The sequence below is a fragment of the Mastomys coucha genome, unplaced genomic scaffold (assembly GCF_008632895.1).
Source record: "Mastomys coucha isolate ucsf_1 unplaced genomic scaffold, UCSF_Mcou_1 pScaffold22, whole genome shotgun sequence".
Lineage (NCBI taxonomy): Eukaryota > Metazoa > Chordata > Mammalia > Rodentia > Muridae > Mastomys > Mastomys coucha.
In genome coordinates this window covers 224,970,265-224,995,948 of record NW_022196905.1, presented here as the reverse complement: position 1 = coordinate 224,995,948, position 25,684 = coordinate 224,970,265, and the positions used below count along the sequence as shown (strand labels likewise).

Sequence of the window (25,684 nt, the reverse complement as noted above, 5' to 3'; positions counted from 1 at the left end):
GTACAAATACACACACACACACACACACACACACACACACACACAGGTTGACTGTTACATCCAAAATGTTTGAGAACAGAAGTGGTTTTAGGTTTAATTTTTTTTCTGGTTTTATAATATTTGCATATATACATAATAGATGTCTTGGGACTGGAATCCATATCAACCCATAAAATTCACTTATATTTCATACTCTTATATATAAAGCCCTTACACACATAGGTTACAGGCAATTTACACAACATTTCAAACCTACATTAAAAATTATTTTTATAATTTTATGTGTATGGATAGTTTGCCTGAACATATGTCTATGTATCATATGTACTTGCAATGCTGTAAGAGGCCAGAAAAGGACACCAGATCCACTGGAACTGGAGTTAAAGGCAGTTGTGAGCACCATGTGAGTTCCGGGAATCAAACACAAGTCCTCTAGAAGAGCAGTCAATGCTCTTAACCACCAAGTCACCCCTTATCCTGTAAGAGCTCCTGTATTTTGAATGAGACCTACTATATTAAGTTAGGTGTATAGTTTCCCACTTGGGCATCATGTCAGCACTCAAAAACTCCTGGTATTTTGGAGCACTCCAGATTTACAGATGAAAGATGTTCCATTTGTATTTATGCTATTTTCAAATGTGTTAGAAATGCCAGAGACCTACATTGTTTAATCACTAAAAGGGCACAATAATTATCATATGGTTCATACAAGAAGAGAACAATCAAAACTGGTTGTATATATTAATTAGGGAAACCTAAACTTGGGCCTGCCATTACTACTTTTTCTCATTACTATGACAGACTTGACAAGAAGCAAATTAAGAGAGGAAGCATTTATTTCAGCTTACAGTTGGAGGAATAGACAGTCCATAGAGAGAAAAGATTTATTTCGGCTTACAGTTGGAGGGATAGACAGTCCATAATGGTAAGGAAGGCATGGGAGCTGGAGTGTGAAGCAGCTCATTACATTACATCCACTGTCAGGAAGCAGAGAGACATCAATTTGATCTGTCATTTTATTTTATTTACATATTTATTAAGACAGGGTCTCATTATGTAGTTCTAGCTGTCCTGGAACTCACTTTGTAGACCAGGCTAGCCTCAAACTCACAGTAATCTGCCTGCCTCTGCCTCCTTAATGCTGAGATTAAAAGCTAGCACCACCATTCTTGTCCCACTTTCTCCTTTTTATTCATTCCAAATGGTGATGCTCACATTTGGATTGGGTCTTTCTACCTGAATTAGCACAACCAAGAAACTCCCTTGCACACATACCCAGAGGTTTGTCTCCTATATGATTCTAGATCTTGTCAAGTTAACAGTCAATATTAAATACCAAGGGAGCTTACAATAACCCTCTTTTAGAAGAGCTATATGCAAAGGCAGGTGATGAGGAGGATATGAGCACCAGGGTTTAACTACTATACTTCAGTTAAAAAAAAAAATAGAACCTACTGACACATCTATTTCTGTCTTGTAGAGAAATAGATGGTTTATTTATAACTTTCCTATTTCAGTTACAGATGAAAATTTGTCAACATAGAAGTCACAGGATTTTCATCTTTTAAAATTGAGCCACTGATACCTTGCAACAACAGACCTCTATTATCTATACATGTAGATAACAAAAACTATTTCAAAAAGTCAATATCAACAGTGATCTGAGATATATTGTAATGGTAGGTGTTATTTTTAATTCAAAGAATTACTAATAAGAAACAGACTTATGGGCTGTGAGATAGTGAGATTGTTAAAGGGCTTGCTGGGCAAACAAGAGACTCAGAGTTCAGATTCCTAGAACCCATGTAATGCCAGATGATATGGTATTTGTCAGTCCAGCCTCAGAAGGTGGAGACAGATCACTGAAGCAAGCTGGCTAACAAAACTAGTTGAACTGGCAAGCTCTGCTTCAGGTTTGACAGAGATCCTGCCTCAAAAAATAAGGTGTGTGGTGGTGGGGGCGGGACTGAAAAAGATCCTTAATAACTGAAAGGAAAAGTATTGGCTCAGGACCCCCAACACCAAGTTCTCAGCACAAAGGCGATTTATTTGCTCTAGACAGACAGGGCAGGGAATAAGAGCCAAAGACAGAAGACAGAGGACAAGGGAGAAGGGGATCAGAGCAAGGAAAAGGAGGAGGGTATTTGTTCTAGAGGATAAAGGACTGCCTCTGGATAGAGAGGAGACAGACATAGGAAAATTGTGGATTAAAAAGGTAAAAGGAATGGGAGCTGGCGAGATGGCTCAGTGGGTAAGAGCACTGACTGCTCTTCCAAAGGTCCTGAGTTCGGATCCCAGCAACCGCATGGTGGCTCACAACCATCCATAATGAGATCTGGCGCCCTCTTCTGATGCGTCTGAAGACAGCTACAGTGAATTACAATGGAGTGAGCAGGGCCATCCTGAGTTCAATTCTCAGCAGCCACATGATGGCTCACGGCCATCTGCACAGCTACAGTGTACTCATGCAAATAAAATAAATTAAAAAAAAAAAAAAAAGTAAAAGGGAGAATCCCATATTAGCATGAGGTATTTAATTTTAATTGGGCATGTTACTTAGGTGAGCCTAAGGGGGCTTTTGATTGCTAGACTTCAATACTTCCATAGCTGGACCTCGGAAGTCAGCTTCAGGAGGAGGAAGTGACCAAATAAGGGAATAGACCTTGGTGGCTAGCTTTAGGAATTTAATGTAATAGTTTTTAGCAAGGCTTAAGGAATGAGGGAAGAAGGACAAAGCCTGTCAGAGTATGTCATGATCAAGCTGTTCAGAGTCCCCTCAACAATCAACCTGGAGTCTACACATGTACATAAACTCATTCAGATGTGCCCATACACATGAGAACACACATACCTACATGCATGCACAATACACACATATACATACATACATACATAAAAAGAAAAAAGATTCAGATTTATATAAATACAATTTTTTGTTTGTTTTTCAAGAGATAGGGTTTCTCTGTATAGCTCGGGCTGTCCTGGAATTCACTCTGTAGACCAGGCTGGACTCCCAACTCAGAAATCTGCCTGCCTCTGCCTCCCAAGTGCTGGGATTAAAGGCATGCGCCACCACTGCCCGGCTTTAAACACAATTTTATAAAATTCATCCCCTAGAATATTACTTCATACTGAATTTCTGATAATTCATTTCTTTAAACACAAAATCTCAACAACAGGAATGGTCATTTTGTGACTTACAGACAGAAAAACATGCAGAGATAAAACTGCCTGAGTGAATTAACAGCTGAGTTTTACTTCATGCCTCCTTTAAGCCACTGGAAATATGATAAAACAAAGGCTTCTTCTCATCAGGTCACTATTTTAATTCATAACTGTACACCAAACCTTTTCTCCTCTGTCTCCCTCCTACCTCTTCATTTTCAGCTACTAAAAATATAGTCTTTGGTTATTTTTAAAAACCAATCCCTGACTTACTAGCACCTTTCTTTTCTATAGACAGGTGCAACTAGCAAATGGTTGGTATCCATGCATGGGAAGAGAGAGAGAGAACACAAAGCAGCCACTTTTTCTTTTATCCTGACTGTCATCTGTTACTCCAGTTCAGACATTCTCATACATACAGGCAAAATACCAATGCACATTGAAAATAAACAAAGGAGGGAAATAATCCAAAATGACAGAGTACAAATCAAGTCACTTGGCTAGGGTAAGCCTCATGAGTTTTGTCAAAATCAGATTTCAGTCCAAATTCTTTGTGGCTGGTCTGCAAATAAGGGTGCCGATTTCATTATGAATGGCTCTAGTGGCATTCAGGAGGATAAGACAAGTCTAGGCAACAAAACGATCTGCAACTGCCAGAAAGAGTGACCCAAATCAATTCCCTAGCCTGATGTGTTCCCTCATCCCTTATTAGTATCTTTGCATGCTTTTAAAATGCATATTCTTCACTTAGAAACAAATAAAAGAGAAATAGGTCTTTCTCTTTTTATTTAAAGCAGGGTCTTATGTAGCCCAGGCTGGCCTCAATCTTGGCATATAGCTATGATAGTCTTAATCCCCTATCCATTTTGCTTCTACTTCCAAGTGGTAGGATTACAAGCTTGGGCAGCAGACCCAGAAAATAAGCATTTCTTGAAGAAAAGCTTTTCACCATTTTGTGAAAAAGCACCATATTCTTTCACTAGCAGCTCATGGAAACTAGGGTTTCCATGTCTCACATTCTCTGCATGCTAGGCTATACTGCTGAGGTACACAGCAACTTCCCTACACTTCTTACATATATACTCTAGGTATGTATTCTCATAGCTTGCAACTGCTGTGGAGCCCTCTGACCATACAGACCTAGGCTTCCCTAAAGCCATGTCCACAGGAAGACCCAAACAATGGAAAGGAAAACCATATCTGATCATAATAGTGTAGGTTATCAAATATAACATTCTTTTTAAGATTTATTTATTTATTTTATGTATATGAGTACACCATTGCTCTCTTCAGACATACCAGAAGAGGGCATCAGATCCCATTACAGATGGTTGTGAGCCACCATGTGGTTGCTGGGAATTGAACTCAGGACCACTGGAAGAGCAGTCGGTGCTCTTAACCACTGAGCCATCTTTCTAGCCCTCAAATATAACATTCTTATAGTCTATTTAAAAAAAAAGAAAGAAAGAAAAAAAAACAGAAAGTGAGTCAAGCTGAAAGGGTAACTTGTAATGGTTATGCTAACCTTTTTCCTTAGTGCAGCCAGGTTTTCATAAAAGGAAGACTACAGGCAGAATAAATTTACTCTCAAAGATTACTTACCTCCTCATATACGCCCACAGCATTGCAATTATTCCTTAAAATGCTACAAGAGTTATGATTATTACTTAGGTAATGCTACTAGGCCAAATCAAGTAGAAAGTCAACATAATATCCAACCACAAAGTAAGTTACAATTTTATAATTCTACTCAAGTAGGACCGTAGAAAACCAAGGTATACACTAGTTAGTCCACTAAACAAATGTCAAAGATAAACCAAAAGGCAGAATCAGAAAGGAGGCTGAAAGCAGTGTGTTACCTGTGCCCTCGAATGTCAGACTGGTCACACACGCCTCCAAGTGCAATCCTGTGGAACTCTCGACCCAGAGTCTTGGCCACCGATCTCCCCACACTTGTTTTGCCTACTCCAGGTGGGCCAACAAAACAGAGGATTGGGCCCTTCAAGTTATTTTTCAGCTGTCTCACAGCCAAGTATTCCAAAACCCTCCTCTTCAATTTTTCCATGGCATAATGGTCATTGTCCAGAAGAATCCGGGCTGCCCGAATGTCCAGGCGGTCTATCAAACAAGCCAATAGACGTTATTTCAGCACTTGGAACTTTTAAGTAACTTTTTTTCAAGCTTTACAAGATTATTATTTAGAAAAAAAATGATAGAAACATATTTGGATGGCTCTATGTCTTCAAATGTATCATGCTAACTAGGGGTTTGGTTTTTTTTTTTTCCTTTTGTCAACTTGGCACAAACTAGAGTCATCTAAGAGAAGGAACCTTCAACTGAGAATGCTTCCATAAAATTGGACCATAGGCATGCCTGGGCTGCATTTTCTTGATTGATGTGGGAGAGCCTGATTCATCTCTCCTTAGCTGGTGGTCCTGAATGTTATAAGAAAGCAAGCTAAGCAAGCTATGAGGAGCTAGGCAGTAGCAGCACTCCTCCATGGCCTCTGCATCAATTCCTGACTTCCCTGGACTAACAGCTGTAAAATAAATAAGCCCTTTCCTCCTCAAGCTACTTTCAGTCATGAGCAATAGAAAAATGGCCGACAGAATCCTCCATTTTGTTTGATTGTTCTATTTAAGATTTAGTGTCTCCAAAGACATCCACCCACTAAAATCTTATGGTCAAATCATGTCACTTGCAATGATTTTCTACATATATACTATTTCTCTGGGGGATATAGTTTCTATATATTTTATTGTGCTGGAAGTTTTTCTTTGAAAAAGAAAGGAGGCGGGCTGGCAAGCAAGATGGCTCAGGGGATAAAAGCAGAAGCCTGACAACCCAGAATCCACATGAATATGAAAGGAGGGAACAAACTCCACACAGTCACCCACTGACATCACTCCCCACCTAGTAAAAACAAAAATTAAAAAAATTGAAAGAATATTTTTCTTCTTTAGTAGTAATATTAGATATGCCCCACCCCTAAATCTTGACACTAATGAAAAAGAAGAAGGCAGATACCTATGACCTCATTCTCCTAACAGTTAGGATGTATTGCCTCAGGTGATTTGAGTGTGAGAGTACACATGTATTTTTCAAAATGAGACTTTATGGAGTCTTCTGTAAAGTGCATTTCTTTTCTTCCCTCATTTAACCTGTTAAACAATTTTCAATAGGAAATATACAATTCAGCAACACTTTGTGGGTACTTCATAGTTTATTATTCAACTATCCATACTCACTTAGCCAATTTCCTATACTGAACTTCATTAAAAAACACATTAAGCTGGGCAATGGTGGTGCATGCCTTTAATCCCAGCATTCCAGAGGCAGATTCAGGCAGATCTCTGAGTTTGAGGCCAGCCTGGTCTACAGAGTGAGTTCCAGGACAGCCAGGGCTATACAGAGAAACCCTGTCTCAAAAAACCATAAAAACAAAACCAACCAACCAACCAAACAAACAAACAAAAAAACATATTAAAAGGCTCATATTCCATAACCACATGGGACTTTTTACTGAGACTACACAGATAAAAATGTAACATATGCAAATCAATAATGTAACATATTACATTAGCTGAAAGACAAGTCTATATAATCATCTCAATAAATGCAGAAAAGCACTGGACAAAATTCACTTTCTTTACATGATAAATATTCCGCAAACAATGTGGTGGAAGCTAATGACTAAGAAAGCAGGAGGCCAGAACTGACCCAGGTAAGGTACCCAGAGATGAGCAGCCCCACAGCACATGAACAAAGAGGGGAATCAGGGAGAAGGCTGGCGCTGACCCAGGATAAGGTGCCCAGGCTACTGAGAGGGAGCAAAATTTTTCTTTGGGGTTGTGGCCACTGGTATGTTGCTCATGCTTCAGTGAATGGCCCCACACTATGTGTACAGTGACAGCACTAAGCAGATTCACTGGGTTACACAATAATCTAAAAGTATAGCTCTGGCATAAAAATGAATAGTCATAAAAATGGAATAGTACAGAGTGCAGTAATAAACCCATACATATGGGTACATATGGGCCAACTAGCTTTCAATGAGGCCTTCAAGCAGAGGGAGAGTCTCTTTGAACAAATATACTGTAGGGAAAACTAGATAGCGCATGCAGCTGAATGAAAACCCTAGAGCTGTTATTGGCAATGATAATTCTAAAATGACATCAGGAGTAAGTCATCAAAATCAAAATCAAGAGCTGGGTATGGTGTGCATGCCTGCATTTCCAGTACGCAGGATGCTGGGAAAGGAGCACTGTCACTAATCTGAGGCCAGGTAGAGCTTATGCATCATGGCCCTGCTAAAACAAAGCAAACAAAAATTATCGTAGTCCTGTCAGAATGGCTACTTAAAACAAAATGAAAACCAACACCAAATTATAGCCAGACTTATGGCACAAACCTGTAATCCTAGTATTACTCAATACAGGTGGAAGGCAGGGAGATCCTCCTTAGCTATATAGTGAGTTCCAGGCCAAGCTGGCCTATGTAAGTGCACATCTCAAACAAAAAATAAAACACATTATAACAAATAATAGTGAAAATATGGAGAGACAGGAGCCCTCATACACTATTACAGGAATATGAATTGGTAACTCCAGAATTAAAATGGTACACAGGTTTCTCAGCAATTAAAAATAAACCTACCGTATGCTTGAGCATTCCCCATTTCTGGGTATATGCCCAAATGATTGAAATCAGGACCTTGGAGAGTACCTATATGCTAACACAAGATGCAATGTGCTATTATTCATAATACCCAAGAAATGGAAGCTGTTCAAATGTTTCAAATGTCCACTGAGATGAGATGAAGAAATGTGCTATATTCATATAACTACTATAATTTAGCCTTCAAAAAAGCAACACAATACAACACAAGAAAACAAAAACAAGGAAATCTCATAACTTTCAACACAGAGTGCATTACACTAAGAGAAATGAGCCAGAACAGACAGACTGCATGCTTTCACTTACTGCATGGAGTTTACAACTCTCAGAAGCAGAGTACATGGTTGCCAGGGTCTGGGGGAGGAAGGGTATGGAAGAGTGATGGTAAAATGGTCCTAATGTTCAATTAGACAAGTGCGAGTTCTAGAGATCTACTATGTGGTACAGTGTCTCTAAGCTAACAATAATGTTTTGTGTTCTTAAAATTTGCTAAGAGGAAGAGTCAGATGGATCTCTGTAAATCTGAGGCCATCCTGGTCTACACAGTGAATTCCAGGACAACCAGAGTTTCATACTGAAATTCTGTCTCAAAAGCCAAAACAAACCAATCCAAAATTTGTTAAGAAGAGGGCTGGAAAGGCGACTCCACAGTTAAGAGCACTGGCTGCTTTTCCTGATGATCCAGGCTCCCAGCCAGCACCCACGGGGCTTTTCACAACTGTAATTCTAGTCTCAGGGTGTCTGACAAAGCTCTTTTGGTCTCCTTGGGCACTGCACACATGTGATGCACAAAAATACATGGAGGTAAACATCTATGCACATAAAACACTTTTAAAATGTTGCTAGAAGCATTTGTTGCATGGTTTTACCACCTCTCCCTCTCTGACTCTCTGTCTGTCATACACATGAATTAGAACACAATGAATGGGAGTTGACTTTGGGGAACAACGGGTATAATTACAGTGCAGATGATGCTGATGATTCATGAATGGTATTCTGAATTTCATAAAGATGTAAACATGTGTGCAACTGAAAAAATAATTAAAAGTAAAATAATTTATTGTTTGTTTTTTTTTTTAGCTAGTTTTCCTACACAGTGTGTAGGAATGTAGACTTGTACCACCATGTCCCGATGGAATGTGCAGAATGAAATCTACATGAGCCCTCCGGTTACTGTGACTGAGAAGCAGATGGCACTGTGAGCTCACCAGTTGTACTTTTGTTCCAAGGAAGCTCCACCATAAGTTCCAAATAATTTCTAGTCAGAGCATATTCAGGCATTGACTGAGGCATTTTTTTGAGTCTGTGGGGAAAAAATACGTACCCAATAGGTTCAAGAACACAGTAATTCCACAATAACAGAAAAACCAAGCATGTCTCCTTACCACGCACACTTTTCAAACTTGAACAAAGGTTTTAAAGAGCTGGCTGACAAGCTGTTTTTCCTTTTATAAGTGCTATTTTACAGAAAATAGGTGCTATAGTAAACTCCAAGGTTATCCTGAATGTATAATCCAACCATCTCCTTTACTTTGCTTATATAAGGAAAAAACTGAATGTCCCTGGTCCCTTAGAGTTAACTAATTAATCCATTGCAGTACTGAGGACAGAACCTGGGACCTTGTACATGACAGGCAAAAATGCTACTGCTAAGCTCCAGCTACAGCAATTCTCTGGAATTTATCATTTAATGAGAGGCAAAAACAACAGGGGTGGGATACACCTCAGTAGTAGAGCACATGCTTAATGGCCACGAGGCCCAGGGTTAACCCTGAGAACAACAAAGTCAGCACAGACCCTGACCTGTGCACAACACTGTAACTATAGTAAGAAACTTGGGACAATTCTTTTAGACACTGAAAAGACAATAGTTAGATGTAAGAGAAGAATGCACGTGAAACACATATCACTTCTCAGTCTCTGATGAAAAGATTAGGGAGAGTGGTGTTAATTCAGAAATATCATGGATGTTTTCATAGGTGAGTGTGGAGATATATGCCTATAGTCTACTCATTTGGGAGGGTGAGGTAGGAAGATTAAGTTCAAAGCCAAGGGTAGCCTGACCTACACAGAGATCCTTTCCAAAAGGCCGAGGAAAGTAAATGTTCAAGACTCAGGCTATGCAAAGCAATGGAGAAAGAGGGAGAACATTCCGCTGCTCTGAGAATTAAGGAAGGTGGGGCTGGAGGGATGGCTCAGTAGCCAAGTGCACTGGCTGCCTGCCTTCCAGAGGACTAGACTTTGATTTTCAGCACCCACATGGTGGCTCACAACTATTTATAACACCAATCTCAGGGGATCCAATGTTCTCCTTCTGGCTGCCTCAGTAATAATATCCATACAAATAAAAAGATAAGTAAAATGTTAAAAGGAAAAGGATTAGGAAGGATAAGAAAGACAAAAGTTGTCAATGAAGTAATATGCATAGATGGCCTAAGAACTGATCACACAGAAAAAAGGAGAAAGAATAAACAATAACTCAGTTTCTAGCCTGTGACTTGAGGTAGCATAATCAAGTTTCCATAAGCAATAATTTTTAACATTAACAAGCAAAACAAAAATATTAATGAACTTTTACCTTTTTATCTCCTTGACACAGACTTTATGAGCTTGTTCTGGCATACTAGATGTTCTTATTTTTTTCTCCAGCATGACAATGTCATCATTATCTTCCTCCTCCTCCTCATCTTCTAAAGTTCCTGGGATGTGTGTAAGCCTCCTGATGGGGCGTATTGCTATCACCTAAATAGAAAGTATATGCCAAAACAATTGGAGCTGAGTCAGGAGGTCTAAGAATTAAAGGGCAGCCTAGCAACAAAGTGAACCCAGTCTCAAAAATATAAAAAAATCAAATAAGGAAAAATGAAGGAAAGGATAAGGGAGTGGGAGAGAGAAAATGAGGGCAAGTAGGGGAGGGGAGGAAAGAAGTATTAGGCTAAGGTAAGGCAAGCGTGGGTGCTACATAAACACTCTATAGCTACAGTCTGTATCTTTGGGAAATCAGATTCAGAACTACTAGGAGCAGATGCACATATTCACACCACAAAAATTAAAGCAGACCAGCACACAGTGGACAAGGTGTATACACCACAGACGTGAAGTGACTAAAAGCAATACTAGGAAGTGCAGGTGCCCTGTGCTTCTGCGTTTTCTCACGTACTGCCACTGACACTCAGTAGCTACCATTGCTGCTTGCATATGCAACTGTCTCTTAGCATTTGCACCCCTTCCACACTAACTTCAGCTTCATCTGTCTCTGACCCGTCCTGGATGAGTGGCATCTTGCCTGCTTGCCTCCTATGATGGTCTCCTTCTCCAGCAAGGGGCTGTTAACTCCACCCCCACTCCCTCACAAGTTACAGTGCTTCAGTGAACTTCTGGCTTCTACTTCGTCATGCTAAAATTGTTCTTTTTCCAATCCAAACCCTTCTCTACACCAATTCAAACAGACTTTCCCTCCCTCAAATGGTTTTTCTTTTCTTTTCTCATGATCTTGCTACCATACTTTAAAAGTATAGCAAGTTCTTTGAATTTTCAATTCATTAGTATCATGAACTAACGCCAACTTTTACTAGAGGAAAATAACATATTATCGTTTTGGGAATGTTGGTTTAAGAACTGAGCTGAGGCTTATATGCTAAAAGAAAGTCCAGGCAATGAAAGGAACTACACCAGACACTTCATCTTCTCAGAAGCAATGAACTTTGTCTTCTTTCTTTTCAAATTCTTCCAGTTTTTTGTTTGTTTGCTTGCTTGCTTATTTATTTGTGAGCTAGGTTCCTGCTATGGAGTGCATGCTGACTCCCATCTCCTACACTCAAGGGATCAGCTCACTTCCATCTCCCTAGCTGCTAGAAATACAGACACACACTTGGCTTTCAAGCGTTTCTTTCCTCAAAAGAGCTAAATCTAATATTACAAAGAGAGACATGTAATAAAAGAATAAGCTGGGTATGGTGGCACATGCCTATAATATTGTCACTCTTGAGACTAGAACAAGAGAACTGCCTTGAGTTCAAGTCCAGCCTGGAAGATAGAGCAAGACCCTGTCAAGAAAGAAAAGAATTTACCCTCTTGTCGTCATCTTGTTTAGGTTTTCGAGTCTTCTGAAGCAATTTCAAACCTTCAATCTGTCTAACAAGCAGAGGTATGGTCATCTTGAACCGATCCTCCAGGCTCACAGCATCTAAGATCTAGGAAGCATGGGTTAATTAATAGCACCCTTTCCAGAAGCACGTGCTCTAAATACAAGCAGGTAGATTAGGGCCTTAAATTACAAGAAAGGTAAAGCTATAATCCTCATGGCTCTGACCCTGCTGTGTCCCTATCAATGTGGTGTGGCAGGGCCTGGGCAGTTGTCACTAAACTGCTGAAGTAGAGCTGTCTAAGGAGCAGCTCTAAGGCACTCTGTTGTCTTTGGTCTCACCTCACTCCAGCTTGAACCTTTTACATCCCAGCAACTTCACACTTTTGGTGTACCTTGGTCACATTGTTGCCTGGATCAGCCACAGCCTCCTCAATTTTCAGTGTATATTCCTCTAAACTAAAAGAACCTCAACAATTCCATTTAAGAATCATAATAGGAATAATGCTATGTCATGGCCAATACTACCAAATTAACTATATTATCAGCAAAGAGGAAATGGGCAAAATTTTACAAGATGTGAACAAAAATATTGATTTTTATTTTAAAATGAAGTCATATATCCCACAATCAAGAACCAAATATATAGATGGGCCTGGCAGCACAGGCCTGTAATCCCAGCTACTTGGTGGAATGAGGAATGGAGATCTCAAGTTCAAGGCCTACCTGGACTAGAGTGACTTCAAGGGCCTAAGAACTTAATATGGCACTATCTTATAACACAAAGTAGGAAATTAGGGCTGGGCATAAAGAATGGCAGTAGAGTGCTTGTCTAGTATTGTGAGACCCTGCGTTCAATCCTAGTACTGAAAAGAAAAGAGAGTGCCAAACATAGTTGATATCAACTGTTTCTGAGAATTAGTCTATGCATATTTTGGATCTCAGCAAATTCTAGATTCAAAATATTAATTTGTGTATGTGCCTGTACAGGCAGGTATGGTGTATGTGTGTGTGTGTGTGTGTGTGTGTATGGTGTACATGCACACATGTGCATGGAAGCCAAAGTCCATCAATGTCAGATGTCTTCCTCTATCTCTTCCCAACTTACCTTTTGAGATAGGATTTCTCAGTGAACTGGGAACTCACAGTTTTGGTTAGAGACTCACTAGCCAGTGAGCCTCCAGGATCCTTCTATTTCCTGCAGTGCTGGAGTTATAGATGCACACTTACCTCCATGCCTGGCTTTGACATGGGTGCTAAGACTCTGAATTCAGGACCCCATACTTGCACAACATCTAAGCATTTTACCCACTGAGTAATCTCTACAGCCCAAAATACTATTTTTTCTCCATACGATTAACAGATCTCAAGGTCAGCCTGATCTGGCAACTGTTACTCTGCACTCCATTAGGATTCCATGCTCACTAATGCTGTAGTCAGGTGACCCTGAACATGCCTGCTCTTTCCTGCTTCTACCTTGCATTTACACCCAATCAGGGCCTATGAGTTGAGGTCCTGAGTTTGGATTCCCAGCAACCATGTAAAATCTGGGTATGCTGGCTCACCTCCATAACCTTAGTACTTGGTACGTAGGGGAAGAGCCACACAACTGTCAGCCAGTCTAGCCAATCAAATTGTTTCAAGTTCAATGAGAGACCCTGTCTAAAGAAGTAAGAGGTAATGGAGAAAGACACCCAACATCAATCTCTGACTTCCCCCTATATACCCCAAATATGTGAAAATTTTTTAAAATTAAATTTAAATAAAAATTAAATATTTACTTTAAAAATCATTCTTTCCTTCCTCTGTTTTCATAAACTGACCACTACTACTATTGATCATACCATCCCTCAAAATATTCATTGGGTAAACAACAACACAAATTTTGTTTTGTATGTTTTTGCTTTTGAGACAGTCTGGCTATGCAGTCTAGACTAGCTTTGACCTGCTGATCCAGAGTGCTGAGATTATAGGTATGTGCTACCATACCTGGTAAAAATAATCACCTTTGAAAATCAGTTCATATTTTCTCTCTCCACCTCCCACTTCTTTCTCCTCCTTTCCGAGAGAGGATCTCATGTAGCCAAACTTGGCTTTGAACTCCATATATGGCCAAGAATTGCCTTGAACTTCTGATCTTTATGCCTTTACCTACCAAGAGCTTGGATGCCTTGCAGAAGTTATTTTTAAAGTTATAGCATTTTAACTACTTCTTTGAGTCTACAGAATGTGTTTATAAAGGTGAAAATGGAAGAATTATCCAGATCTAAATGACACAGTAACTACTCCGATGTTCCCAAAGAGCACAAACCTGGAGCTTCTCTTTGTTGCTTGTACGAATAATTGAAGTTAGAATGTCTGGTAGAGCTTCCCTTGGAAGGCTATCTAAAAGACGTCTCAATTTAGCAACTGCAGGGACGGACATATCCAACATTTCAACCAACTAAAAGAAAAAAAAAGAGTCTAATGAAATGGGACAGGGGCATATGTGAACTAAAATAATCAGATTTTCATACAGGTTTAATGTTTGAGTCTGCATCTTTTGTTTTGAAAGAGCACCAATTCATACCTGGTAGGCATTTAACAGGCGACAGGAGAAGTCAGAGTGTCCAAGAGATAGCTCAGCAAGTACAAGCGCCACTCCCAGTACCTGAGGATGTGGCAGGAGGAGAGAACTGGCTCCCGATCCCACACAAATACTTGCACACTGATATTTAGCTGGGGGGGGCATACACAAACAAAAAATTCCATGCTAGAATATTACAACAGATTAAGCTGCAGATAAGCTTCCAGTAACTGTCACAAGGACAAGTGACAGAGATTCCTCTGTTCTTTTTTTTCTTTCTTTCCTTTTTTTTTTTTTTGGTTTTTTGAGACAGGCTTTCTTTGTATAGCCCTGGCTGTCCTGGAACTCATTCTGTAGACCAGGCTGGCCTTGAACTCAGAAATCCGCCTGCCTCTGCCTCCCAAGTGCTGGGATTAAAGGCCTGCGCTACCACCTTCCGGCTGAAATTCCTCTTTTCTTGTGAGCACACAGTAGGTCTGTTCTTTCTCACTTCCTCTGAATACTGGGACAGCTGCAATCTTGCACTGATCTTTGAAATATTCCTTCTGGACAGAAATGCTAAGTCAATGAAAGAGTTGCCAGATTCCTGTTTTCTGCCTCAGCATAAGGAAGAAAACTTGAGAGTAATTCCAGACTGCTTTGGTCCTTAAGTGACATTGAAAGGCGGATCATTATCCCTACAGGTTTAGTCACTAAGCCTTAGCAAAAAATAAACCTTTGTTATATGAGTTGTTTTCAGGCTACTCATCAAAACCTGGTTCATGCTATCCAATTTACAAATGACATATCAAATCTTCATGGAACCAACTCTAAAGGACTTCATAGACCAGTACTAAGTAAACAGCTCTGAAAACACTGTAATGAAGGGTCTACCCATCACTTTTCAAGAATCAGGAAAATTAAAGCATAACTGCATGAAAATAATGTTAGGTGGGTAAAATACATAAAAACAAACAAAACAGTCATTAAAAACCAAAAATTCAAAGAATTAGTCTCAAAACAAAAATTAAATCCATTCCCCTACCCCTGTGACTAGAAATTATTTGTCACTCATGCAGGAGAGCTGTCACAGGGTGGGATTCGGGTTTGTAGAACAGGTGTGTAGGACAGTTTCAACACAAGGTGACAGTCCATGACTGCTCGGGCCCAGGGAAGGAAGAGTAATATCACACAGAGGCTACCATTCAGAGAAGGAGGAGGAACAAGAGGCTAAAATCATAAAAAATAACAAATGTGGGGCTTTTTTTTTTTTTTTTTTGGCTATTCAGCATGGCTAGAAGTATTGATTTCTATGTAGTAACTAGAGCTGAGGCAAGACAGGCAGGCCTAAGACAAGGTTTGTAAAGAGCCTTTACAGTACAAGGATAGCTGAACTTTATCCTCAAGAGAACCCTCCCTAGCCTTGGACACACAATTAAGATACACTGCCTATTCCAGTTCACATACCAGAAGTTCTTTCTTCCAGTACATTCTCCTTTCAGCTTCTGTTACAACTCTAAATGGAAAGTATGTTTCTATTACTGTTTACCACATCAGGAGTAAGTATTATTTAGAATGACTATCAGAGGCAGATGCCACAGGCTGTGCATATCAGCTCCACACTTCAGTCATCAATGATGTCCAAAATCAAGACTTTAGAGTGTGAGTCCTCACAGATTCAGTTTAGTAGATTATAGCAACTAAGAAGCAGAGGAGTACATTTAATGATACAATTTTGCATTTTTATTATGGTTTTTAAGTAAAACAAGGTGGAGAGGAAGTGTTTTATCTAGAGCTGATAAAAACTTGACACCTAGAATTAAGGAGTGTGTTACCTCATGCCCAGCCAAAGCATGCTTCCTCCTGGCATTCTAACAGGCCAAAGGTGCAGCCATACTTAAAATTGGTCCACTGTGGCTTCATCTCTATAGTCCCTAACCTGTGTCATGTGACCTGGACCTGAAACAATATAACTTCTCTATTCTAACTAGTGTTTAAGTAACAAGTGTACTGTACTTTCATTTTAGCATTAATCACTTATGTTTAGCAGCTACCAAGTTGGGAGGCATTGGACTTACAAAGAAACTGTAGTCATATCTTTTGGAACACCTTTAGAAAGAGTTAGCTAATATGCCCAGGATGATTTAAGTATAAGCCAAGGCAAAGGAAACCTGGACTGTGCTGTAAAATACCACAAAACTGTTCCAATATATACAGCTCCATGGCCCTGGAGCTGTAATTCCCAACAGAGTCAACTGACCTCAAGGCAGCAAAGAACCAGCAAGAAAAGGTTTTAAGGGAAAGCAGAACCACACCTGCACTGAGTATCTGTAGAATTGCTCAGACAGCTCTCCCAGCTCCTCCCGGGTTTTGCAGGTATTAGGAAATTCCTCAAGTCGGTCCAGCTGCTCCACTTCAGCCACAGGATATGGTTTCTCTTTTAAGACTTGCACAATCTGGAACCGGCACAGGCCCGTGATCAGTAAAGTGTAGTGTGGTTTTGGCCAATTACTGCCCACAACTTGAACTGCCAGGGCAGCTGTTCCAATTCTGAAAAATACACAAAACACTGGCATTACACTTAACATGGCAGAACAGACATTCCCTTCTAAAAGTGCCAATTTAGCTAGGTGTGATGGCTGAATACAGAGAGTAGAACTAGCCCAAGTGAGTTTAGAAGTTTGCTTTGTTAGATGCAGCATAGACAGACAGACCAAGCCATCTATGCCCTTTGACACTGGATATGGAACTAGAAATGTTGGTGTTCGACTTGCTGGGGTTTGTTATAGTATTTTCTCACTATGCCCCAATTTCTCCCTACTAGAAGGGTGATATGTATCCTCTGTCACTGTATGTTGGAACTATGTAATTAGCTTTTTGATTTTGCAAGGCATTACAGTTAAGGGATTGCCTTGAGTCTCAGAAGAAATTTTAGAGTTTAGACTTTAAAACAGCGTTTTGAGATTGTCCAACACTATGGGGACTTTTGAAGTTGGACTGAATAAATTCTGTATTATGATACAGCCATGAGACTATGGGTGCCGTGGAGTAGACTTGTTGGTTTGAATGATGTCCCCCATAGTCCTGGGCATTTAAATACTTTGTTCCCATTAGTGATGCTGTTTGGAAAGGCTTAGGAGGTATGACCTGGCTGGAGGAGTGAATCACTGGAGATGGGCCTTAAGTGTTAGTGTACATCCCCAGTGTGCTCTTGCTGTTTCCTGTGGTTTGCGATGTGAGCACTCAGGTACTCTGGCTGCTTTGCTTCCCACCATGGTAGTGATGACTCTTTTCCTTTTCAAACTGTTAGCCCAGATAAACCCTTCTTTAAATTCCCTTGGTCATAGTGTTTGAACACAGCAATAGAAAAGTAACCAAGATACTACTTAAATCCAGGCTCTATCAGGGAAAGTAAGTCAGTAAATGAACTTAGTCAATGAATCTAATTCCCTACTACAATACATACATTGTCTTTACACTGTTTGTCACTGTGATGGCTAATCTAAATGTCACCTTGATGGGGCTCTAGGCACCCTATGAGAGATAAATATGGTTCAGTTAACTGAAGAGGTAAGGCCTGCCCACTGTGAGTGGCACCACATTCCCTAGTCTAAGAAACTGCTTTCTTAGACTATGAGAAAATGAGCTGAGCACAAAGCATGCTTTGCTGTTGGCTTCTTGCTTTGAGATGTGATGTGACAGCTACTTCAAGCTCCTGCTACCCTGACTTTCTTACCTAAAATGTGAGCCAAATAAGCCCTGGCCTCCTAAAGTTGCTTTTGGCAGAGTATTTTATCACAGCTCAAGAAAAGTATCTATGAAATTCTTCCTTCTAAACAGTCCTGCCCTTTACTAGAATATGTGCCTTCTAAGATATGACCAAAAGTTCTACTTTTTTTTTTTTTTTTTTGGTTTTTCGAGACAGGGTTTCTCTGTGTAGCCCTGGCTGTCCCAGAACTCACTCTGAAGACCAGGCTGGCCTCAAACTCAGAAATCCACCTGCCTCTGCCTCCCAAGTGCTGGGATTAAAGGCGTGCACCACCACTGTCCAGCAAGTTCTACTTTTTGAATTTACAACTTCAGCTCCAGAGTTACCCCTCTGGGTGAGTGGTGCCTTTCCCTTTATGCAGCAGCCCTGCAGACAGGATGGAATTATCTAAACTTTGCTCTATCCACCAAACGTGATCTTTGTTGTCACTACTGTTTCCATTCTACTAAAAAACTCTCTAGTCATATTAAAATTCATAGCCCTCCAAGTCTTTTCTGTAATGATGCTAGCTTAGTTTTGCCCAAACTGGGGAAATGTAGGGCTCTCCATTTCTCTCTTCCATCCCCTTCTATGAAATCTACACTTAAACTACCTATTCAGAGCACAATACTACCATAAGGGATAGGTGTAGAATGCTTTGCCATTACAAAAATCTTTCTTGAGTATTATTTTGCTATATTCCCCCCATTACTCATAAGAAGGTGCCAATATTTCCTTGTGACAATTGAGTAATTGAGATTCAAAACTGGGGAAACAAAGTGGCTATCCATAGTTACGAAGATGTTTATTAGCAATGGACTTCCTGACTTAGGAATTGTCCTGACTCAGGACAATTCTCACCACAGTGGATGATATGAATTCACACTATCAAGTACATTCAGACTCTGGAAGATTTAAGTAGATTCTTTATTACATACCTGCAAATATAAGACATTAAATGCAAAAATGTTATCACTATCAGACAGTATTTCTTAAAAACCCAAGAATATTGATAGGTGCAAGTAGGAGTGATTCCTGGGTAAAAATGGATCCTTCCAGCTAAGAAACTGTGTGTCTGTTAAAGTAAGTATACTAGGATATATAAATGCCAAAGAAACTTAGAGTCTCATAGGTGGATAAGAAAGCCAATAAATTAAATAGGAGTTGGGGAACTAGCACTCTGAGCAAAGGCATCCATGGACCCTGAACAATGTTAGGTAGACCCCAGTGAGATGGCTCAGTGGGTAAGGGTGCCTGTGGCCAAGCCTGTAGACATGTGTTAAATTCCAGGGACCTACATGGTGGAATGTGAGAAATGATTCTCAAGCAGTCTGACCACCACATGTGCTACATGAAGCACAAGTAGATTCATACCACAGGTTTAAAGTAATAAAAGCTTTTAAAATGAGAGACTGAAGAATGACTGACATTGCGAACAGTGTTAAATGACTGCCTGTTTTCATTAATGAAACAGCAAGTCACACAGGAGCCACTAATTATACAATTCAGCAAAGCAAAGAAATACAGGCAGTCTTTGGTGCCATGAAAGCCAATTTCCACACTCCTTTAAAAAAGCCTCCTATCCAGCAACATGTCTATATACTAAGCATGAAGAAGGGCTGTGCTATACAGAAAAGCCAGTAAACAGGTGGCAGGGGTCAAGGGAGACCAATTTATTCTGCTAGACCTTGGGTACTGGGGCTGGTCACCAAGAGGCTGTAAAGGAAACGAGGCAGAACAGAGCCCTCCATTCATCTCTGGAAATTACTAACATCCAGAACTGGAAAGGAGAGATCTCTGTATAGAAACAGGTGAACAATGTTCATGCTTTTAAAGCACAGAGCATGTGAAAGCCATAACAGAGAAAAGATTTCAAAGTCCTCTCTGAGGAATATAGTATGACCTTTCTACCCAAACACTTCTCAAGTAACAAGCAATATTTCTAGTATAGTTATGGCCTGGTGAATGCTTACAGTGCTCGAACTCGGTGAAGACTTTTTATAGTAAGTCTCTATTGTACATGGATTGGGAGCGGGCTCAGTGGTATCGTGCTTTGCTTAGACCCTAGGTTTAACTTCCCAGCAATGTAAACAAACCAACAGCACTGCCAGTTAACTCTGAATTACCTAAAACAAAGGGGCCATATGAACATTAACGTGAACATTATCACATCACAGGAATTACTGATTAGTTTCAGGCAAGGAATATTTAGTTACTATTATTTGCAGATATTTATTAAAACAATTAGCAACTCTCAAAACCTTCCCAGAATAATATAGAAAATTACAAACTCAAACCTAAAATATGACTAACTTTACTTTTCAAAAGATTTTTCTTTTAAATTTACATACATACATACATACATACATATATATATACATATATATGTATGTATCTGTGTGTGTGTGTGTGTACAGGGGGATTTATGTGTACATCTCAGGTGTATGCCAGTGCTTGTAGAGGCCAACCAGATCCCCTCAAACTGGAGTTATGAGCAGTTATGAACCACCCAACCTGGTCCTGGATAAGAATTGTTAAGCCACCAATCATTAATTAAGAAAATGCTCTACAGCCTGATCTTATGGAACATTTTTTCTTTTTCTTTTTTTTAAAGATTTTATTTATTATTATATATAAGTACACTGTAGCTGTCTTTAGACACACCAGAAGAGGGCATCAGAACTCATGACTGGTGGTTGTGAGCCACCATGTGTTGCTGGGATTTGAACTCGTGACCTTCAGAAGAGTAGTTAGTGCTCTTACCTGCTGAGCCATCTCACCAGCCCATGGAATATTTTTTCATTGAGGTTTTCTATATCTCTTTTTATTTTCAGATAACTCTAGCTTGTATCAAGTTGGCATAACTGGACATAACAGGACAACTGACCCCTTGTCAACCTGACATACAAACATGTCACCTTACCTTTCCTTTTTTGCACATCCCCCAAGATCACACATTAACCTCAAAATCACAATATAAAACATTTTACAAACTTTAAAAGTCCCATAGTCTTTAAAATTCAGTCTCTTTATGTTTCTTTTAAAACCTAAAATCTCTTTTTAAATTTCAATTTGTCAAGTGTGGGCTCCTATAAAACCTAAAGTGCTATCTTACCTCATGAGGAAAGAACCAGAGCACAGTTGTAATTTGAACAAAGCAAAAGCAAATTCCAAAGGTATAAATAGCATAATGTCCAGTTATCTGGGATTCACTCACGATCTTCCAGGCTCCTCCAAGGAACTTGGGTCACTTCTCCAGCACCACCCTCTGAAGCACACACAGACAGTTTTTAAATGCTCCTGCTGGTTCTACTCCACTGCTGCTTCTGTTTTTAGTGGTCATGCCATGGTACTGACTACTCCAAAGCGCTGGGGTCTCTTGTCCAGCTGGGCTCCATTTTCACCAAAAGCCTCTCCTGGCTCTCTTCAGCCCTGCCACACAGTGCCAAGCCTCAGCTGCTCTCCATGACCCCTTCATGCCTTCAAAACCAATACCACCTGGGTGACACACTACCAGGTTTAGCTGTCAGTCTGAGGTAAAGCCTTGGTCACTTGTGGAACACACCTTCTGTGTTCTGACTCTGAGGAAATACCTCTCAGGTGATTTTACTACAATGATGCTGGTTGGTTCTCAATCACAGCTGACTCTTCGGCATCAGCTGTCCAGCATCCATTGTTCCAGCAAAGCAAAGGTTTAACCTTAGTGGTTCTGGTCTCTTGTTAATTACAGCCGGTTCTTCATTTCCAGCTGACCAGATGCCAGATTCTTCATGGAGAAGGCCCAGATGAATCTTCGCTTCCCTTTGAAACTTCATAAGCCAGGCCTCCACCATCTGCACAGCTTTCAACATTATCTTCCAAGTTGCCACAGAAAAGCTCAACAAGCTTTGGACACTCCATGAGCTATCTAGCTCAAAGTTCCAAAGTCCTTCCACAATCCTCCCTAAAATATCATGGTTAGGTCTGTCACAGCCATACCCCATTGTCCTGGTATCAATTTCTGTCTTAGGGTTACAACTGCTGTGATGAAACACAACCAAAGTAATTTGGGGAGGAAAGGGTTTATTTCACTTACACTTCCAAATAACAGTACACCATCAAAGGAAGTCAGAACAGGAATTCCAGGAACCTGGAAGCAGGAATTGATGCAGAAGCCCTGGAGGGGTGCTGTTTACTGGCTTGTTCCCCCATGACTTGATCAGCTTGCTTTGTTATACAACCCAGGACCACTAGACCAGGGGTGGCACCACCCACAATGGACTGGACCATTCCCTATCAATCACTAATCAAGAAAATGCCCTACATTTTATGAAGTATCTTCTGAAGACATTTTCTCAATTGAGGTTCCCACCTTTCAGATGACTCCAGCTTGTGTCAAGTTGGCATAAAACTAGCTGGCACAATGTTTAAATGTCTGATCAGATTTGTTTAATCTACCAGTTAAAGAATTAACAGGGAAGCTGGGAGGTGGTGGTGCATGCCTTTAATCCCAGCACCTGGGAGGCAGAGGCAGGTGGATTTCTGAGTTTGAGGCCAGCCTGGTCTACAGAGTGAATTCAAGGACAGCCAGGGCTACACAGAGAAACCCTATCTCGGAAAAAAAAAAAAAAAAGAATTTCTGCCTCAACTAAGTGGTTGTAAAATAATATGGGAGAAATAAGCAGAGGCTTAAGGAGTGAGGTAATATGTTAGGAGACTAGTAATAAATATAATTTGCTACAATAAAGTAATGAAACTTTGGTGTCCAATCCTATTTAGGCAACAGCCAAGAATAGTTCAAATGGGGGTCAATTTTTTTCAGGATGATACTATGTAAACTATTATTGAGTTGTTGTGGATTTGTTTCATGCTTTACTGTTTATTTTGTTTTTAAAGAGCTATCAGCCTCCTTTGGAAACATGAAGAAAAGCTACAAGTTGCCTAAGTAATAGAGTCTGTCCCATTTATGAAATCCATTCAAAGTTAGGAACCCTTCATTTGAAAATAAGGAGGGGAAGGAAGCTCTCCAACCTGGAGAAACATCTTCAGTACAATATATAGAGCAAGAACTTGTGAGAAGAGCTTAAAGATAACATCTGCTAAGACATACTAGAGACTAGTACTGCCCAATAAAAATACGAGCCACAGTCGTGATTCTAGTAGCCACAGGGGATTTTTTTTGGGGGGGCTCCTTTTTTTTGTTGTTGTTCAAGACAGGGTTTCTCTTTGCAGCCTTGGCTACAGAACTGTGTAGCCTTGGTCTACAGAACTCACTCTGTAGACCAGGCTGGCCTTGAACTCAAAAATCCGCCTGCCTCTGCCTCCCAAGTGCTGGGATTAAAGGAACGCGCCACCACCGCCAGGCGCCACAGGTGATTTTAGGTGAAATGGTCAGAATATTAGCATTGCAACATTTGTTCTATGTAACATTAATCAAGATTTTCACATTTTCTCAAAACAGTGTGCACTGTACATTTATGGCACATTTTGGGTGACCGACTGCCTTAAGCTGCCTAGAACTGACAGCCTTTCTGGGCACACATGCACCCCAGTGTTAAAACTCCTATCAGAGCAGGCACACTTCAAGTGCTCTATACCCACAATCGCTATGCAGTTCAGGGAAGCACGGCTATCCATAAAGCCTGGCGCAAAGCAGTCTGCACAGATGCGCCTTCACAACACACCTAAGAGACACATGAAGTTTCAAAGTCGCAGGCGAAGAGTCGGACACAGGTGAAATCTACCACCCAAGTCAACGAACCAGGGCCAGGACACAGGGCTATCCAGTGACAAGCCCGGGGCCTAAGATAAAAATGCCAGGAGGAAGCAAAGGTGAGATGAGAGGCTAGGAATGCTGTAGTGGAAGACCCCAGGAAAATGCTAACAGGAAAGGCCCTTCATGAAGGGGAGGCCACTGGGGATAGAGACAACGGGTAACAAAGGGTAAAGCCAAAAGTTAACTGCGTAGTTTAGGCATGAGCAAGAAAAAAAAAAATGAAACCTCTAGATTATGTCTCCACTGGAGAACAAGGCAGGAGGCTGGCTGAAAGGAAGGAAAGGGAACAGGGTGAAAGGTGGTATGGGGGAGGGGCCCGGGAAGTAAACAGCACAGGCGCCGGGCGGTGAAGAAGGCCCTGTAGGACTCGAATTCAAACCCGATTATCAACAGCAACAGGCAGGAAATAAACGGCACAGAGTTTCCAGCCGTGTCAGGCATTGCTCCGTGACTTATCTGGCTCACTGACGGTCACAGGTGAAAAGCGTCACTCCCACTTTTCACGTCGAGGAGACTGAGGCACAACTATGCTCGCAGGCCGCCGGGGCGCGAGTCCCGGAGGTCTCCGAGAGCCCGGCCTACCTGTGCAGTGGTGGCAGGTCCTGCGTGTCGCTGGCCGGGTCGGGTGTGTTGGGGATGACTCCTAGGATGGTGCTCTGCAACGACGTGCCCTTGAGCAAGCGGCTCCGCACCAGCTGCAAGTTGCGGGCGGTGTCCACACTTGTGCGCATAGTGGAGCCGGGCAGCAACACACTCTCATGGGTCAACAGCAGCGGAAGGCGGCTGGGGATCTGGATGGGGCTCACGGAGGACATGGCCACGGCCCTTAACACCAGTGCAGTTAGGACGACTCCAAGTAGGAACTCTACCCTTCCAACGCCAAGGCCACTGGAGCCGACTACAGCAGTAACTCTACGGCCCACCCCCAAGACCTGAGTGCCGCCGCTTCCGGCCACGCCCTTCCCCACGCCCCCAGGCCATGTGCAGCTGCTTCCGGGCACGCCCACAACCCTTCCGGAGGCCGGAGCCATTAAACGTTCCGGCCTGTCCCCGCGTCAAAGCGTAGCGGCTTTTGGATCCGCCCCTAGACCCAGGCCCCTCACTTTCTGGCCGTATCCCCAGGCTGGTGTCTACACTAGACAACTCCGCTTCCTTCTAGCCCAGAGATACCGTGGGTCCCGTGACCCGATTTCTGTCGCTTCGCTCTGCCCTTCTCTCTGAACCAGTGATGCCAGACGACAAGAAGGAAACCTGGTGCACAGTCAGCATGAACAGTGCCTGCATTTAAATTCGAAAGGAATGTTGAGAAGGGCGGTGTGCATTAGACATTTTTTAACCTTTTTATTGAATAGATTTTATATTTTAACAAGAAACATACACCTTTCCCTCGGTTTTCCCTATAATGTTGCATAACCAAGATTCGTTATCAAACCCAGGTAACTAGGTAATTACCATTACGTAATCCATAGACCTTCCTCCAAGCTTGTGGGTTTTACAATCGTCCTTAATTTTTCACTTTGTCTATCTCCTGAATCTCTTAAGTCTGTGCTATTGCTTCCATCTTTGCTTTATTTTATTAGTATTTTAAACAGACTTTTTAAAAAAGGGTATTCGATCATTTTGTAGAAGGTCTCAATTTGGATGTTAGATTCTAGATTGTGGTCTGAGTCACTGAGGTCTAGAGGGAGAGTAAACTGGTAGGTGATGATC

At 41.1% G+C, this 25,684-nt stretch overlaps 1 protein-coding gene across 2 annotated transcripts in view; it reads right to left on the bottom strand.

Annotated features, from left to right (window-relative positions):
* The window catches only part of Lonp2 (lon peptidase 2, peroxisomal), an 82,738-nt gene extending 57,799 nt beyond the window's left edge, over nucleotides 1–24,939 (bottom strand). Inside the window, exons 1-7 of one of the 2 annotated variants that reach the window (XM_031340702.1) lie at nucleotides 24,557–24,939; nucleotides 16,787–17,021; nucleotides 14,238–14,369; nucleotides 11,913–12,035; nucleotides 10,421–10,584; nucleotides 9,051–9,145; nucleotides 5,025–5,283 (exon numbers count right to left, since the gene is read on the bottom strand). In XM_031340702.1, coding sequence (XP_031196562.1) covers nucleotides 5,025–5,283; nucleotides 9,051–9,145; nucleotides 10,421–10,584; nucleotides 11,913–12,035; nucleotides 14,238–14,369; nucleotides 16,787–17,021; nucleotides 24,557–24,789 — 1,241 coding nt within the window. In that variant the 5' untranslated portion in view covers nucleotides 24,790–24,939. The remainder of the gene's footprint in view (nucleotides 1–5,024; nucleotides 5,284–9,050; nucleotides 9,146–10,420; nucleotides 10,585–11,912; nucleotides 12,036–14,237; nucleotides 14,370–16,786; nucleotides 17,022–24,556) is intronic. The other variant, XM_031340703.1, reaches the window with a different exon arrangement.
* Between the last annotated feature and the right edge of the window lie 745 nt (nucleotides 24,940–25,684).